The sequence below is a fragment of the Dendropsophus ebraccatus genome, chromosome 7, assembly GCF_027789765.1.
Source record: "Dendropsophus ebraccatus isolate aDenEbr1 chromosome 7, aDenEbr1.pat, whole genome shotgun sequence".
Lineage (NCBI taxonomy): Eukaryota > Metazoa > Chordata > Amphibia > Anura > Hylidae > Dendropsophus > Dendropsophus ebraccatus.
Window position 1 is genome coordinate 135,852,502 of NC_091460.1, and position 18,526 is coordinate 135,871,027.

General features: G+C 42.3%; 1 protein-coding gene across 3 annotated transcripts in view; it reads left to right on the forward strand.

Annotated features, from left to right (window-relative positions):
- Nucleotides 1–18,526, forward strand: part of AFG2A (AFG2 AAA ATPase homolog A) — a 232,919-nt gene that overhangs the window by 58,312 nt on the left and 156,081 nt on the right. For all 3 annotated transcript variants that reach the window (XR_011364004.1, XM_069978570.1, XM_069978569.1), the window contains exons 12-13: nt 4,157–4,210; nt 5,386–5,465. Coding sequence is in view for 2 of the 3 variants with exons in the window: in XM_069978570.1 (XP_069834671.1) it covers nt 4,157–4,210; nt 5,386–5,465 (134 nt within the window). In the remaining variant the exon portion in view is untranslated. The remainder of the gene's footprint in view (nt 1–4,156; nt 4,211–5,385; nt 5,466–18,526) is intronic.

Genomic DNA, 18,526 nt, shown 5'->3' on the forward strand with positions numbered 1-18,526 from the left:
GTTACCACCTCTGTCCGAGACTGGAACTGTCCAGAGCAGGAGAGGTTTTCTATGGGGAATCGCTGCTGCTCTGGACAGTTCCTATCTCAGACAGAGGTGGCAGCAGAGAGCACTGTGTCAGACTGGAAAGAATACACCACTTCCTGCAGGACATACAGCAGCTAAGTAATAAAAATGTTGTAAGTAATTTACAAATCCATATAACTTTCTGAAACCTTCTGCTTAAGGCCCCGTTCCCACTGAGCAAAGCTAGCGGAATTCCGCGACGGAATTGTCCGCCGCGGAATGCCGTTAGCCTCCCGCTCATAATGGGAGTCTATGGGAGGCGCGCGCTGCTGCTCTGTACGCGCTGAAGAATGAACATGTTCATTCTTCAGCGCGGACAGGGCAGGAGTGCGCGCCTCCCATAGACTCCCATTATGAGTGGGAGGCTAACGGCATTCCGCGGCGGACAATTCCGTCGAGGAATTCCGCTACCTTTGCTCAGTGGGAACGGGGCCAAAGACACAAAAATCTGTGTGTGAGCCTTTCTCTCTGTCTCTGTCTCCCCCCCCCCTTCTGAGACAGATGATGTAAACAAGTCCCTGACTTACTTTATCTGCAACTTTGTGGCTTCTTTGTAATGCTGGGAGCAAAAGGGAACCAACATATCAAAAGTTATAAGTGGAATACCCCTTTACAGCTGTAAAATACAATTACATTAAAGAGTCACTGTTGTTTAATTTTTTAATTTTTTTTTTTAGAAATCAATAGTACAGGCTATTTTAAGAAACTTTGGAATTGGGTTCATTAGCGTAAAAATGCATTTTTATCATGAGAAAGCAGTTTGAAGCTCTCCCCCCTGTCTTCATTGTTCTCTATGGAGAGGGGAGGGGTGGAGGAAGATGAGGCTTTCTTAGAAGGGTGGAGGGAGATAAGGGAACCAAAACAGAACAACAAAGAGCTAATTTACAGCTACATTAGCAGGCTATCTCCTCTGAAGTCAGCACTGACCTCTTTTACCTCTGAATGCCGGCTTTCACACAGCTCCCACTGTGTAATCCTCTGTTCTCTGCTGGCGACTAATCTTCCTCCTCCCCCCTCCCCTCTCCATAGGTTACACAGAGCCCGACTGATGTAAAAAAGAGTCTAGATTTCCTGATAATGAGCAGTGAATGAGAGAGAGTAGGGGGGGGGGGGGCTGGGAAAAGTCTTTTTGAATGCAGATAATGGCATATTTGCCTAATAAACCCAATTACAAAGTTTCTTAAAATCGCCTGGACTATTGATTTAAAAAAAAAAAAAACAACAACAGAAAAAACGACTAATTTATTTAAAACTCATTTCCAAGCAACAGTAGTTACTAGAGATGAGAGCAACTCGAGCATCCATGTTTTCCCAGACTCCCAGGTCCACTGGCATTCAGACTGGAGTAGTTACCCATCATGTGCTGCTCCCTCCTCTACACACCAGTTATTTTACAGCACTTAGGGCCCTATTCTACGGGCTGATTATCGTTCGCATAATCGTTAACGATAAACCATCCAAACGACCGTTATTATGAAAAACCTGAAATCGTTCACCCATTTACATGGAAAGATTATCGTTACTTAGGATCGTTCTTGCGGTCGTCTTGTTGTCGCTATTGCGTTCGTCACTACTGCGAACGACTTCTTATTCAATGCGAACAATTTGCGAACGAGCAACGATAAAAATAGGTCCAGGTCTTATTAAACGATCAACGATTTCTCGTTCGGTCGTTAGTCGTTAACTGCTATTCAACCGAACGATTATCATTTAGATTCGAACGATTTAACGATAATCGTCCGGTGGAATAGAACCCCTAGGCTTACTGGTCTGGATTAGGAGGAGGTTTCCAAATAGGTCAGAGCAGGATGGTCAGAAGTAGATGACATTTTAAGTGTCACTTGTAACTTGTTTGCTTTGTGTAAACCCTTTATGCGTTTAATGGCTGAGAGGTCGTTGTTCTGTAACTGAATACATTTAGGGGACGTTAAACATGACTCCCCGGCCAATGCTCGTTTTGCATCCTGCTATGACTTAACCACAAAAAATAATGTGGAAGTTTTGTTTGGCTTTGGACGACTTCTCATGACTCATTTTCTAATGATGTCCAAAATGCGTGCCTGCGCTTCTCATGCCACACTTAGGTCAATTAGATGTGTCTGACATACGCGGCTTTTGAAGTTTTCAACGGACTGGATGGGAAGAATACAATTTAACTTTTTTAATAAATTCATCTTAAAACCCAATAAACTTATTTCTTATTTGGAACAAATTCACCATTAAAATCCATCAAATAAATGACTCAGAAAATCCAAGACAATGCATTACATTGGGATTGTTTTCATTTAAAGAGACTCTGTCCTATCTCAGGGTAGCATAAACTAGTGACAGAGAAGCTGAACAGAATGATGTATCACTTACATTGTTCTGTGCAGCTGATCCGGAGATCTCCTCCTGAATAACATGGACAATAAGTAGTCCTCTCCATTATGTGCATGAGCCCAGTAGTCCCGGATATTCATGAGAAGCAGAAAACTCCGCCCACCAGCTGCTGATTGGCAGTTATCTATCCATGCTGTGTATAGGCACCTGTCAGTCAGCAGCTTGAGGGCAAGGGGAGGGGTGTGGCGAGAATCCTATTCTCCTGCATATTAGGAGAATCTTTAAATATGATATATAACATTGCAATATAGTGATTTAAAGAGATTATACAGGAGAAGAAAAAGCAGTACTTTTACTCACCCCTGGCGCTCCACTCCCACGTCCACCTCTATTGCCTCGGAAATATAAGTTCTCAAATAAGGGGAAGTACCACATTGTGATCATCAGATGTGGGTAAAACCACCACACTCTCGTGTGCTGGCCAATGGCCACAGCTCATTGTGCTCATTGGTAACCCCTTTCTTCCTACGATCATTGCAAAACTGACACCCCCACACCTCATCAGGAACAAGAAAAGGCATTTAACGCTTTTAAGGGTTTTATCCAACTTTAGAGAAACAAGGCCACTTTCTTCCAGAGACAGCACAGGTCAGGTGCTGTTTGCAATTGAGCTCTATTCACTTTAATGGAACTGAGTTACAAACCCTGCACCCAAACTGGAGACCAGAGCGGTGCTGTCTCTGGAAGAAAGTGGCCATGTTTTTCTAACGCTGGATAACCCCTTTAATTCTACCTGATTCAGAGACCTACTCAATGAATGACAGCCTTCCCCGAATAATGAGTGTACAGACAATGATAGCTGCCAATCGCTGGTAAAGAACACTCACTGGACTCCTAAACCAACTAGTAGGAATTTAAGTCAATAAAATTCAGAGTGTACTGAACTATTATATGTTATTATGCTTAACTTCTTCTTTCTAACATGCTGTTTGCAATTAAGAAAATATACTGTATCATCTGCTGTATGTCACAGATATAGACATAGACATGCAGGACATACAGCAGCTGATAAGTACTGGAAGACTTGAGAATTTTTTAATAGAAGTAAATTACACATTTCTGTCACTTTCTGACACCAGTTGATTTTGAAAGAATTTTTTTTTTTTTTTTGCTGAAGTTGCTCTTTAAAGTCACACTGTCACCCCCTTTTTGCATTATGACTTATCTACATAATTCAGCAGTTTTCATACCCTATTTTATATCAAATGTCATTATGCTTGTTCCAGGAAAAATTGATCTTTTATCCTCTGGGCTATCTGGGCGCTGCTTCATGGGCTAAGTATCACTTAGCCCTGCCCACAATACCCCTATTAGCCCCACCCTCATGACGTCATCATCACAAAAGCCACGCCCCCTCAGTGGCCATTGGTATGGGCCGACTTTTAGGCTGGCTTGTTCTAATGGTCATCGTGGGGGGGGGGGGCCTATGCGCCGAAGACGTGGTGGGGCCAACTGTTGCATTGTGGGCGGGGCTAAGTGGGGCTTCTGCTGTGAAGCCCCGCTCAGATAGCACAATCCGCAGGTGATAAAATATCACTTTTTACTGGAAGAAGCATAATGACGTATGATATAAAAGAAGGTATGAAAACTGCTAAATTTACCCTTTACACCTGTGTAGAGAAGTCAGAATGCAAAAAGGGGGGGACAGTGTCACCTTAAAGCTTGTTTTTCAAAATCTAATTAAATCTGTTTTCCTCCCTGCCTTTAGGGTCCAGAACTGATGAATAAATATGTTGGTGAATCAGAAAGAGCAGTTCGGGAGGTAAGTGTAACCTTTAAGTTAAAGGGATTTTCCAACCCCTTTCAGAAAGGCTTGCTGCTGTCACCGCTCAGGTCCATGAGGATTTTTTCCCCCTCTTTTTTGACATTTCTCCTATGCAAATTGACAGCTCATAAATATGAATTAGGGTCCCTGTATGGTTATAATTTAGCAGCTTCTACATATTGACCTGGCCATGTAATCGAAACATCTTAAAATGTGCATCTGATCCGGAACACTGACCTCGCATGGACATTTTTGAACATCCTTGCAAAGTCTGAAGTTGCACGGAAATCTTGCAACTGGAGGAACAGAAAGCTGAATTTCATTGACAGCCAGACTCTAGAGAGAAGACAAACTGCACAAAAATCTGAAAGGTCTGAACAGAGGCCGAGTCCATATGTGTTATGTCCATTATACCTTAAACCATAACCACACAGGGCCAGATGAAACTTAAATAAATAAGGACAGTATGCATCCAAAGGGCTCATCAGATAGGGATGCCAATTATATCTTTTGATAGATCAACAATTAAAGGAGAAGTCCAGCCATTTTAAAAATTCGTCAGGGGGGAATTTGATAATGGGGAGGAACTTACCTCCCCCCGTGACCGCGGTTGGACTGGCCTCAGGACCCCCGTCGGAAGGCATTTTCCCCTGAGTAATGACGTTGTCATGAAAAGGCCTGCCCCAATGGATTGACTGGTCGCTCAGCCAATCGGTGATTGGAGCTGCGCCCCACCTTAGCCACTGACTGACTGGCTGAGCGGTGAGTCCATCAGGTGAGTCGTGACGTGTACACCCTGGAGCTGCTTAACGCGGGCACTGGGAGAGGTAAGTTCGTACTTCCCAAAGTTAGAGTGGAGCAGACTTCAAAACCCGCAGCCTGATGAGCAGAGCAATTCACTTTGTTCCCACTGTAAGTTTGCTCATCTGTAGCTGTAGCCGTGTTTTCCTGGCATCCCTAGGGTGGCATCCAACTTCTGAAGCCACAGGGAATCAAACCCTTGACATTCGGGTTCGGATAACGTTGCAGAACCTGATCATTTTGAAAGGTTCTCTCAACACTAGTCTTGAATGCATCATGATCTGTATAATATGTTATAGAAATAATGCAGATCTGGAAGGGGGCAGATACTTTTTCCCATTTTCTATGCATGATATTGTTTTCTTTCCTAGATATTCAGGAAGGCAAGAGCAGTTTCTCCATCCATTCTCTTCTTTGATGAAATAGATGCTTTGGCTGTTGAGAGAGGAAGGTAGGACTCTGACATTTATCCTTTATTATTCTTTGTTCTTTTGCCTAAATATTTATGTGCTATTAAAGGGATTATCCAGCATTTATATTTTTTTTATATATTGCTACACTCTTGGTACACATGATAAACATGTTATGCTTACCTCTCTTCTCTCCCCCGGTGTCTCGATGTCTGTGTTCCCCGCTGACTGCAGCTCCGCTACTTCTGAGATGAACTCGGGAGTGACAGCCCGCTCCTGCCAATCACTGGCCGTGGTGCTGTCCCATCTCAGCTAGTGATTGGCTGAGCCTGCAGTCACTCTCAAGACAAATTTGTCTTGGAGGTAACAGAGCGGCAGTCAGCGGGGAACATCAGATACGCCACATCAGGACCCTGTGGGAGTGTGGAGAGAGGTAAGCATTACATGTTTATTATGTTTACCAACAGGGCAGCAATATGTAAAACATGCTGGATAACCCCTTTAACCCCTTAAGGACAGAGCCAATTTCGTTTTTTGCGTTTTCGTTTTTTCCTCCTTGTGCATCAAAGGCCATAGCACTTGCATTTTTTCACCTAGAAACCCACATGAGCCCTTATTTTTTGCGTCACTAATTGTACTTTGCAATGACAGGCTGAATTTTTGCATAAAGTACACTGCGAAACCAGAAAAAAGTGTGGTGAAATTGAAAAAAAAAACGCATTTTGTTTATTTGGGGGAAATGTATTTTTACGACATACGCCCTGGTGTAAAATTGACTTGTTATGCATGTTCTTCAAGTCGTTACGATTAAAACGATATGTAACATGTATAACTTATATTGTATCTGATGGCCTGTAAAAAATTCAAACCATTGTCAACAAATATACGTTCCTTAAAATCGCTCCATTCCCAGGCTTATAGCGCTTTTATCCTTTGGTCTATGGTGCTGTGTGAGGTGTCATTTTTTGTGCCATGATGTGTTCTTTCTATTGGTACCTTGATTGCGCATATACGACTTTTTGATCGCTTTTTATTAAAATTTTTCTGGATTTGATGCGACCAAAAATGCTCAATTTTGCACTTTGGGATTTTTTTGCGCTTACACGGTTTACCGTATGAGATCAGGAATGTGATTAATTAATAGTTTGAGCGATTACGCACGCGGCGATAGCAAACATGTTTGTTTATTTATTTGTTTACTTTTATTTATAACCTGGGAAAAGGGGGGTGATTCAGACTTTTATTAGGGGAGGGGGCTTTTTATTGACAACAACACTATATTTTTTTTTTTTACACATATACTAGAAGCCCCCCTAGGGGACTTCTAGTATATACACTTTGATCTCTCATTGAGATCTCTGCAGCATAGATATGCTGCAGAGATCCATGAGATAGGCACTCGTTTACTTCCGGCTGCTGCAGCCGGAAGTAAACGAGTGCCGAGCCGGGGACGGCGCCATCTTGGAGCGGTCCCCGGCCTGCTTCAGAAACGGAGATCGCTCCTCCGGGATAACATCCCGGAGGAGCGATCTCCACCACTAGACACCAGGGAGACACTGGATCCAGTAATCGGATGCAGCTGTCATGTTTGACAGCTGCATCTGATTACTGTATTAGCGGGCACGGCGTTCGGACCGTGCCCGCTAATACCTACGGTCCCGGGCAACAAGCGGCACCCGGGACCCCGCTCTGAACGCCCTTACCGGCAATAGGGCGTACCTATACGCCCTTTGTCATTAAGGGGTTAAGGAGATCAGAATATAGTGTGAATTTACAGTGGAATATAAAAATATATTATTCAACCAGTTATTTATTTTAAAGCAGAGCTCTAAGAAAATTATGAAAAACTATGATATTTAGAGATTCTCTAATAATTGGCATATCAACAAGAATTACATTAATTCTTGAGAAGAGACGTCCGATTAATTTGTGTAAGTATATGTCCCGAACAAAAAAAAAAACTGTTGAAATGTAGTCCCCTTCATTTGGAGGAAAAAAAAGTTTGAAGTATTTGAAGATTCTGACTATTTAACATGATCCCAATTTTCCATCATGGCAGCCGATCAGGAAACTACATCTTCATCTACAATGTACAGTACCTCAGAGCCAACTGCCTGGTACTCACCCACCACTGGCTCATTCTGCTTCTGTTTTGGCTGGGTGCTCAGTAGAAGGTGTCAGTCAGTTACAAAAGACGTGTTTAAGCTTGTCTGTCTCACAGAAGAGATGGTGATCCTACACTGTACTTTGGCCTCTCCATGGCATGTAATAAGCCCATGCTCTGGGCATGCAAGATCCATCTAATACTGGCAAAAATAAATAAAAAAAAACACCTGGGTGGGATTGATGGAGGGCTGCTTTTAGTGATTTTCATATCTGTATTGGGTCTGTATCTTGCCATTGCGGTGAGCTGTTGCATTTGTCTGTGTTTTTGTGTAGTCCCTGTCTCAGACAGAGGTGGCAGCAGAGAGCACTGTGTCAGACTGGAAAGAATACACCTTTTTCCTGCAGGACATACAGCAGCTGATAACTATGGGAAGACTTTTAAAATAGAAGTAAATTACAAATCTGTATAACTTTCTGAAACCAGTTGATTTGAAAGAAAAATATTTTTGGCAGATTACCCCTTTAAATTTAATGCAATATATCATGCTAGTATATATGTCAGTATATCAGGTTAGTGAATGTCTCTTACAGGGTCTTTCATTTTTTTATCTATCTATCTATTATCAATCTGTTTGTCTTTGCTTTAATCTGTAAACTCGAACAATTCTCTTTCTGTATTTTTATGCATGGTGATTTCACCCCACTTTTTGACAGAATGTATAGAACATTTTAGAGCTGAAAGTAATTTGGTGGAATGTCCTTCCAGTCACAGTCTACTGCATCTCCTTAGTCTTTTATTAGAAGTTTGCAGATGTCTAGAACATCTGGACACGAGGCAACCGACAGAGAACGAGGAGGCTGAATTTTCATCAAAGTTTGGATTCTAGATTTATTTATTTTTTGCTAGTCACTGTAAAGACTTAGGTCCATGTTTCTCCATCGATGACTGGTCATCATTGGTGGATGTGGTCATAGTATAACAGAGCTATAGCGTTTAAAGAAAGTTGTTAGTATAGGCCTATGATAATAGGACAATGGATGTTTAAGAGAATAAGAAAATAAAGTCAACATGCTTACCACTCCCTGAGCCAACGCTGTGCCCCATCACAAAGCTCTCAGACCCCGCCAGCTGTCCTCTTTGCCCGGGTTTCGGCTACATCACAACCTGTCACTGATTGGTTGAGCCAACGGGGTGCTTAGTAGACAGCCAGCGGGGTCCAAGAATGGGACGCGATGCTGCACGGGCAGTGGGACAGGTGATTATAACTTCTTTTTTATGTTCCCCCACTCCCATCCCGAAATTTATTTTTGGCCCAGCGCCGGTCTTCTCCTTTAAACATTAATTTACTCTTGTATTCATAACAGTATCTTAAAGTTTCCTTCCTCCTGCCTTGCTGCCTGCAATATTCTTTTCAGTCCCTTCTGTCGACTTTGGACTGCACGCGTCTTTTCCATCCTATTAGATTATATTACTATTTTGTGTCAGACTGACCTTTGCTTTTGGTTCTCCTCCATTATCTTTGCTCCTGCCCCTTTCCAAAGCTTAACTAAATTACCCAAACGCAGTAGAGGTTGACATCACGTAACTTTTCCTTCCCACCCACGGGAAAGAAAAGTCAGAAGTACTTAAGGAATTTCCCGATAGAAAAGAGAACGAAACTTTAAAGCCGAACTTGCATCCCTCATTTATCTCCATAAAACCTGCTCTCATTTTCATAACAGTAAAAGGAAATAGTAAGCGGCCCGGTTCTTTGGTAGGTTGATTAATAAAAAGGTAATTATTTCTGGGGAAAAGAAAAACCTTGACGTCGTCATATTTTAAGAGGACACATCTGTTCTTTCGTCTCTGAAATTTGGGACGTACAAATACATTCATTGTCAAATAGGAACCAGATGGGAGGCAGAATATGTAGTAGAGTTCTCATTAAAATGATCTGAAATGGAGTGGTGGAGAGACCAGGACCGGCCACTTGTTAGGAATGACCTGGTTTTACAAGCTGATTCCGCACAGTAGGAATTTGAAAGTGCATTAGAGATGCGAACAATTTGCTGCCTCTGGAGATCAATTTCCTGTACTATTAGTGCTCACCATGCTGAGGTTTTTAGGGAAACACCTGTCTACTTTGTCTCTGCCATTCATTCTTCCGTGCCTTCTGGTTCCCCGCGCTATAAATTAGTTTTTCAGGCCTTAAACAAGTCTACTGCAATTTGTTGTGAATTATCTGAAACTGTAGAAGTCTATTCAGCAGAAATTCTATCAGCTGAAAAGGATTTTCAGTCGAACAACGTAAGACTGTTCCGTACTTCATCCCTCTGCTCTTGCACTCATTTTTGGGGGGGGGTTGGTCCCTTTTTCTCAGTATCGCCTTTTTGTATCGGTATAACGATCTATGGAAGCCAATCCACTTTACAGATGATTTCATACAGCATATAATACTCTGGAAACTAAAGGCCCTATTACATGGGGCGATTATCATGTGAATTATCGTTATATTGAAACAATAATCATGTAGTGTAAATGGAGGCAACGTTCAACGAGAAATCGTTCATTGTTGGGCTGCATTCACATGTCCCACAAATTGCAGGCCCTATGGACAGGAAAGCTCTGTCTTGGATTGTTTCCCTGTCTGGTAGCAAGGAAACTCTTTGAATCTCCACGGTATTGTTACTACAGTGCCTGGCATGATGTATATTGATACTTCATGCTGGGCAGGGAAACAGTCAGGGCAGGGCTTTCCCATCCGTAGGGCCTGTTACTGGACATGTGAATGCAGCCTTAATAGTTTACTATTTGTTCACTTTAATTCCACATTGTTGCTTCATTTGCTGGGATCAGATAAAGTAAACGACCATAGTAACGATTGTAATAATGATCGTAATTAACAACTATCGTTCTGTGTAATATGGTGAACAATTTTAGGTTACCAATAAATAATTTCCAATTCATCACCTGTGTGAACACTGCACATGTGTTGGATCGTTAAGGCACCTGTGCAGTGTTCTCACAAGTGATGAATAGGAAAAATCCTGCCCAGGGCATTCCTAATGAAGATGGTGGGGAGGAGGGACTGAGAGGCGGTGCAAGGCTTGGGCACACACACACACACACACACACACTAGGCCACGCCAGTTTGACACAGGGCTGCAAGTTTAAAAGTTGTATTTTAGGACAATAACTGCATCACCTGCCAAACAGACCCCAGGACAGATCTTGGATTAAAAGCAGCTATCCGACGGTACAAGTGGTTTGGTGGGGGTGTGGGGGGCAGATTGTGGGTACAGAGTCACTTTAAAAACATTAGGATATACTTCAATGTAAACAAAGAAGGAAACGGAACTGCACTCACCGATTAAAAGTCTTCATCTTTAATAATCATCTTTAAAATTCGATGTGTGTGGAGAACACCACGAAGGTAGGTGATAGGCTGTTTCACGCCCTTCCGGCGGATGGTCCGTAGAAGCGACGGAAGGGCGTGAAACAGCCTGTCACCTACCTCCATGGCGTCTGCCGCACTGATTGCACCTTGTCCACACACATCGAATTTTAAAGATGATTATTAAAGATAAAGACTTTTAATCGGTGAGTGCAGTTCCGTTTCCTTTTTTGTTTACATTGATTGCCTACATTGTTGCACTTTGGAACTAGCACCACTGTTACATTTTTGCTGTGATCCAAGAGATAGCGGCCTTGGGATAGCTGGGACTTATGGTGCCACCTCCATCTGGTTTTCTATGTATTAGGTTATACTTGTGTAATGCCCACCACACACACACACAATTGTTTTTACAAAATTGCAGTTTTTTCCGCCAAAACTTTGTGGAAATTGTTGTTGACTGAGGCAAACTGACCTATTATGCGTCACAGTGATCGTACGGTGTATGAAATAACATTGGCCCCAATAGTACACAAGAGAATAGATGCACCCCACACACTGGTAATCACAATAATACCGGCCTTACTTCACTTTAAAAAAAAAAAAAAAAAAAAAAGGTAAAAATGGAAATATCCCCAAAAAATCCTCATTCTTTCTTGCAACAGTTGACCATGTTTAATAAAGACCAGTTGATGGCTGAAATGTTGCCACCTGGGATGTTGCGATAAAAAAGTACATTTTTTGTTCATCTAACCTTTGGAGATGATGTCATTTTTTCACCTTTTCCAAGTGACCAAACAGCGATTGACAGATAGTCTGCAACATGACATCCCAAATCATAGGAAGGTCGCTTGGATGCTACAATCAGCAGCGACTATGGCATTTAAAGTGTTTATCAGAATGATGGGCTACCTCTATCAGACCACTGGCACTGCATGATGCCATTGCAAAGTAACCAAAAGCCCCCCCCCCCCCCCCCCCCCAAAAAAAAAAAAAAAAAAAATTAAAATGGGAACTAACAGTAGGTTAGAGCAGGAGGCGCAGATGATGCAGGTATGTCTCTTACCTTTCTCCTCTGCGACGTTCCTGTGCTGTTAGCAGTGTAATCCTCGGTCCGCAAAAACCATTAGGGGCATTGCCTTACCCTCGTAGCACCGAGCTTGCCCGCTTCTCCTAATGATATCAATGGGGCTGGCGGCCCAGCAGAGCAGTGCTCCTAACAGGGCTCCGGACCAAGGATTACACTGCTAACAGTATGGGAACAGCACTGAGGAGGAAGGTAAGAGGCATACCCTCCTCCTCCTTAGCTCCCTGTGCGCAATAAGGGGCAATCAGCAGATTACAATTATCTAACCTGCTGATAGTTACCCTTTAAGTGCTTAAAAATACTTTAAAGGGGTTATCCAGCGAAAACAAATTTTCTTTTAAATCAACTGGTTTCAGAAAGTTATATAGATTTGTAATTTACTTGCAGGAAGTGGTGTATTCTTTTCAGTATGACACAGTGCTCTCTGCTGCCACCTCTGTCCATGTCAGGAACTGTCCAGAGCAGCAGCAAATCCCCAAACCTCTCCTGCTCTGAATAGTTCCTGTCTACTTGCAAACTGGCTTTTTTCAGACGGCCTCACAGATGTTACATGGAGCAGCAGGATGCATGTATGACAGCAGCTCTATACCAACCCCTCTTTACTATACTATAGCATTTATTTTTGCATTCTTTAAGCCATGTGCACTGTAGTTTCAATGGTTTATTTTTTTTTCTACATGTTAAAAGCGTACCTGTCACAGTTCAGTCATCTAAACCATGTGTAGATCTAGCTGCCAGCGGATGTCCGTGTTGCCATGGAAATGTCCTAAGCTTCTGTAAGTTCCATGCACGAGCTGAACTTACAAATGTTCAGGGCATTTCCACAGAATCTCACATTTCCATCTGAGGCACATTTTTTCTACTAGATTATTATTTTTTTTCAATTAATAAAATGTTTTTCTGTTTGTTTTGGGTTGATTTTTTTATTGTATTAAATGTTATTGACCTCATGATGTATTCCAGTGTTTGGACAAAAAATAAAGCAACAGTTTAAGGGTCCTTAACTCCTTCCCGTCAGTAATACTTAGATATACGTTCCTACTGCACATCCCCCGTGCAATAGGAATGTATATCTATGTTCCTGACTTCAGGGGCCGTAGATGTGTGCGGGACCGCTGCATTGAGAGCAGTCCCACACACATCAGTGTGTCCAAGGCTGAGGATAATGAGAGGCAGCTGCGATCCCGCAGCTGCCTGTCACTAACCTCTTAAACTCTGTGATCCATAGCGATCACAGAGTTTAAGGTACTCAGTGACAGGACAGGCTCCTGTCACTGAGTGATCGGGAGCGTCCCGACCGCTTGTACCAACAGGCGGGGGTAAGTCACTTACCTCTGTCCTGTCGGATCGGCTATCAGTGCATAGAGTCTGCTCTCAGGCAGGCTCTATGCACAGATCGCCGATAACACTGATCTATGCTATGCTATGGCATAGCATAGATCAGGACATGCAATCTAATGATTGCATGTTTTACAGTTAAAAAAAAGTGTAATAGAAAAAGTTTTTAAAAGTATTAAAAACCCCTTATAAACCCCCTCCCAATAAATGTTTCAAACACCCCCTTGCCCATTATAAAACTAAAAATATAAAAAAAATAAATAAACATATTAGATATTGTAGCGTGCAGAATTGTCCTATCTATTAAAATATTACATTATTGTTCCTGCACTGTGAACCGCGTAAACGAAAAAAAAAGCGATCAAAAATTTTCTGTTACACCAATATGATATTAATTAAAACTAAAGATCATGGCGCGAAAAATTACCCCTCAACCAGCCCTGTAGGTGGAAAAATTAAAGCGCTATGGCTCTTAGAAGGCGGGGAGGAACATTGTATTAATTTAACCCAGACATCCGTGCATCAACGGGCTCGGTCTTGAATGAGTTAAACATGGGCCGATTATTGGCCAGGAGCGTCGCTAGTGACACCCATGCAGCCGATAATCCGTCTGTGTAAAAGGGACAGTGATCAGCTGAAGACTGGAAAAACTGGAAGCGAGGATAGCCCCGTACTCAGATTTACTTTGCTCCCCTAAATTCTTATATATAGTGTTCCTCCCTGTAAAAACTCAAGTGTACTATGTCACCTAACAATACGGCCGATAATCGTTCCGCGTAATAGGGCCTTAACACTGAGAGAGCAGAATGTCTGACAGTCTTTCCTCATCTTTCTGTGAGTATCAGCTAAATGGTAGGAAATAACTAATAAAGACTATTAAGAAAGTTGACTTATTATTCATTTAGAAAATATATTTACAATAAAAAAAAAAAACTGTACAAAAGTGTCCATAGCCTTTAAATAAAAAAAAAGCCTACAACCTGCTGACTGATTCCATATCAAAGTATGTCTTAATGTCTGTCTGTCTGTCTGGATATCTGAAACCAAAACAATTGCAGGCAGTGGGGCCCCTTCATGCTTTCTTGATTGTGATTGCCCAAAAGCTTGAAGTCTGAGCCTACAAGGGCCCCTCTTAAATTACTTCTTCATCTCATGATTCTGTTTAAATAATATATTTTAAAAAATTCCCTTTAAGTCCAGATTCCTTTCTTAGGTTTCTCCCAAATCCATTGTAATTATGTGATACTCCTGCTATAAATAACCTGAAAGTGTTTAGTCTCGGCACTTGGTGATTAAGCCCATCGTGTGCATGACAAATGTAGGCCTTGTTTTCTTAATGACTATTTCCTCTGTACGTTACTGTTTGTTTATTTAGAGCTTTTATCACATTAGTAATAGTATTTAGCTGCCGCAAACATTCATGCTATAATCTGTACCTAATATAATCTTACTTTAATAAAGGGGTACTCCAGCAAAAATCTTTTTTCGTAATTTACTTCTCTTTAAAAAAAATCTCTAGTCTTCCAGTACTCATCAGCTGCTGTATGTCCTGCAGGAAATGCGGTTTTCTTTTCCGTCTGACACGGTGCTCTCTGCTGCCACCTCTGTCCATGTCAGGAACTGTCCAGAGCCATAGCAATCCCCATAGAAAACCTCTCCTGCTCTGGACAGTTCCTGATATGGACAGAGGTGGCAGCAGAGAGCACGTCATGTTTTTTTTTAAACTTTAAACACTTTTTATGTCCCCCTAGAGGACTTTTACATTTTTACATTGGATTACGAATACTGATCATTGCTATTCCACAGCATAGCATTGATCAGTGTTATCTGCAATCTGCCTGTGGCAGACTCTATACATGGATCGCCGATCTGACTGCCGGGAGGAAGGTAAGAGACCTCCAGCAGTCAGTTACAATGATCAGAACCCCCGCAGTCACATTGTGGGGGTCCCATTTAGACAGTGACAGGAGTGCAGCTCCTGCCACTTTTGTAAGTACTTCGATTGCGGCACTGCAGGGGTTAATGGCCCCCACAGCACAAAGGCCCATCATTAACAGTGAGGATCTGGCTGCTCACTTCATATTGCCGTTGGACCAGTGGGGTACCAGTACGTCATGGATCCTTACAGGGTTAAATAAACTCTGTCAGTAGGTTTATGGGGTCCTATCTCAGGGTAGCATAAACTAGTGACGGAGAAGCTCAACAGAATGATGTATCACTTACATTGTTCTGTGCAGCTGATCCAGAGATCTCCTGCTGAATAACATGGACAATAAGTAGTCCTCTCCATTATGTGCATGAGCCCAGTAGTCCTGGATATTCATGAGAAGCAGAAAACTCCGCCCACCAGCTGCTGATTGGCAGTTATCTATCCATGCTGTGTATAGTGAAACAAACATGGTGTAAAGTGAAACTGTCTCAGTTGCCCCTAGCAACCAATCAGATTCCACCTTTCATTCCTCACAGACTCTTTGGAAAATGAAAGGTGGAATCTGATTGGTTGCTAGGGGCAACTTATACTTGTTAATATGCTCATTCTAGTGTAGCAGTACCTTTTTCAATAGCTTTTTACTATTTTAGGAGTGAAGGGGTTAAAAGTACCATCTGTTATTCTTTTAAATATTATTGATATGAAAGAAAAAAAAATCTTGGCTGGCCTTTGAGAAGAATGTGCAAAGGAAATAATGTCCAGTGTTGCATGCCAGATTCCTTTCAGTTTGAAATATGGAAATCTTAGGCCCTGGCAGGAATGGCCTCGTACACCCGGGGCCTCGAAATGATTACATCAGGAAGCGAGGGGAAAAATGTGTTTTTCAGCACGTTTGGCACCGGTTTACCAAGCCACTTTGTCCAAGAAATGTTTAAATTAAACGAATGCCTGAAAGCTACAGAATGTACTCCAAATGAAAGTAACTCTGGAAAAGAACTATTGCTGTAAGGAAGCCAGGACTATTTGTTAGTGAGGGCCTGACTTGCAGTTGCGTTCAGTGCTCGATTCATAGATTTCCATTGACTTTCCATGTCATCTTTCTGGTCAGAGGCTTCTGCAAACCTATTAGAAAAGCCCATTTTGTTCTCTAAAATCATCCCCTCCGTTGGATGACCAGATTGTAGATGTAGAAGTTGTGTTCTGATCTGGTTGCTTGACAATTTAAAGGAGTAGTTCATCAAATTTTTGGTGCCAGAGATTTATAATTTACTTCTTTTAAAAAAAAAAATCTCAAGTCTTCCAGTATATATCAGCTGGTGTATGTCTTGCAGGAAGTGGTGTATTTTCTCCAGTGCTCTTTGCTGCCATCTCTGTCCATCTCAGGAACTGTCCAGAGCAGTAATACATCCCCATACAAAACCTCTTTTGTTCTCCAGACTGGAAATAATACACCACTTCTTGCAGGATGTATAGCAGATGATAAGTGATGAAATTGAGATTTTTTTTTTTTAATAAAAGTAAATTACAAATCTCTGGCACTTTCTGGCACCAGTTGATTTGAAAGAAAATGTTTCTGGTGGACTACGTTAATAGGAAGAGCTCCTACCTAATGTCATAAACACTGTTTTGCATTTTTTTGCAATTGTTACATTGTTTCTTTAGTATTATGCTAGGTATGGATGGGGGGCCCACCAATGAAGAACAAGTGAGAAACAACATGTCAGTTAGTAGTAGTGCAAGTTCTAAAGCTGGCGGCCCACCGGAGGATCCTCCGATCCTTTGGTGGGTCAGTCCGACCCTGACCTCAGGCTTTGGGGCTATAATTTCAAGCAGTCATATGTCAATGTAAAGGATGTCGACTTATACGAGCATAAACAGGTATGGGCCCCATTGTGTACAGTTGCCCAAATGTAGGCAACTAGTGACAACATTTAATTACCTAGCCAAGCGTATTAGTGTTTTGACTTGGACAGAACACTAGAGATGAGCAAACCTGGAGCATGCCCGAGTCAATCCGAACCCGAACTTTCAGCATTTGATTAGCGGTGGCTGCTGAACTTGGATAAAGCCCTAAGGCTATGTGGAAATCATGGATATAGTCATTGGCTGTATCCATGTTTTCCAGACAACCTTAGAGCTTTATCCAAGTTCAGCAGCCACCGCTAATCAAATGCCGAACGTTCGGGTTCGGATCGACCCGAACCCGGTTTGCTCATGTCTACAGGACACGTATATCCTTCAAAGTTGACCAGAACACAACCGCTACCTGATACCTGATAATTATATTGCTCCTTTAAGGAAATCACAAATATGCTGTAAATCTGTTCATACACGAGATGTGTTGGCTTCAATGTTAGGTGCATTGTATAACAAAAAATCTATAATATAATTGAGCTAATGGGCATGAAATCCCCCATTTATGTTTAGTTTCAACTCCTAAAATGGCCATTTGGATCACTTGGATCAGTATGTGTACTATATGGAAATTCATAAAGCAGGCTACATGTTTTGTATTTTTTAAAGCAACTTTTTACCCACAATCTACCCCTTTCCCCAACGTCTTGTACCGTCGGATGTTCTGCGGTTCATTCTGCAGGAGATTGTTATTTTCCTAATAAACTACTTTTAAAGTGACACTGTCACCCCCTTTTTGCATTATGACTGCTCTCCACAGGTGTAAAGGGTAAATTTTACAGCTTTCATTACAGTTTGTTCTGGTAAAAAGTGGTTTTTATCATCTGTGGATTGGAATATGTGGGCGGGGCTTCGTGACCTAAGTGCCACATTGACCCGCCCCTAGCGCAACTTAGCCCCATCCGTGATGTCATCACCGCATAGGCCCTGCCCCCTCAGCAGCCATTGGAAGGGCCAGCCTAAAGATCTAGGCCCCACCCCTAGATTGACCCAGACCAATGGCCACTGAGGGGGCGGGGCTATGTGGTGATTACGTTGTGGATGAGGCGGGGCTAAGTGGCGCTAGGGGCGGGGTGATGTGGCGCTTAGGCAGCGAAGCCCTGCCCACATATCCCAATCCACAGTTGATAAAAACCACTTTTTACCAGAACAAGCACCATGACGTATAATATAGAATACAGTAAGTAATAAAAGCTGTAACATTTACCCTTTACACCTGTGGAGAGCAGTCAAAATGCAAAAAGGGGGAGTGACAGTGTCACTTTAAACTTGCAGCCTCGTGTCGAATTGGAGTGGCCTAGAGTATCTGTGCCCTAGGCCTGCTCCACCTCTCCTTCCATTCTTCCCACCCTC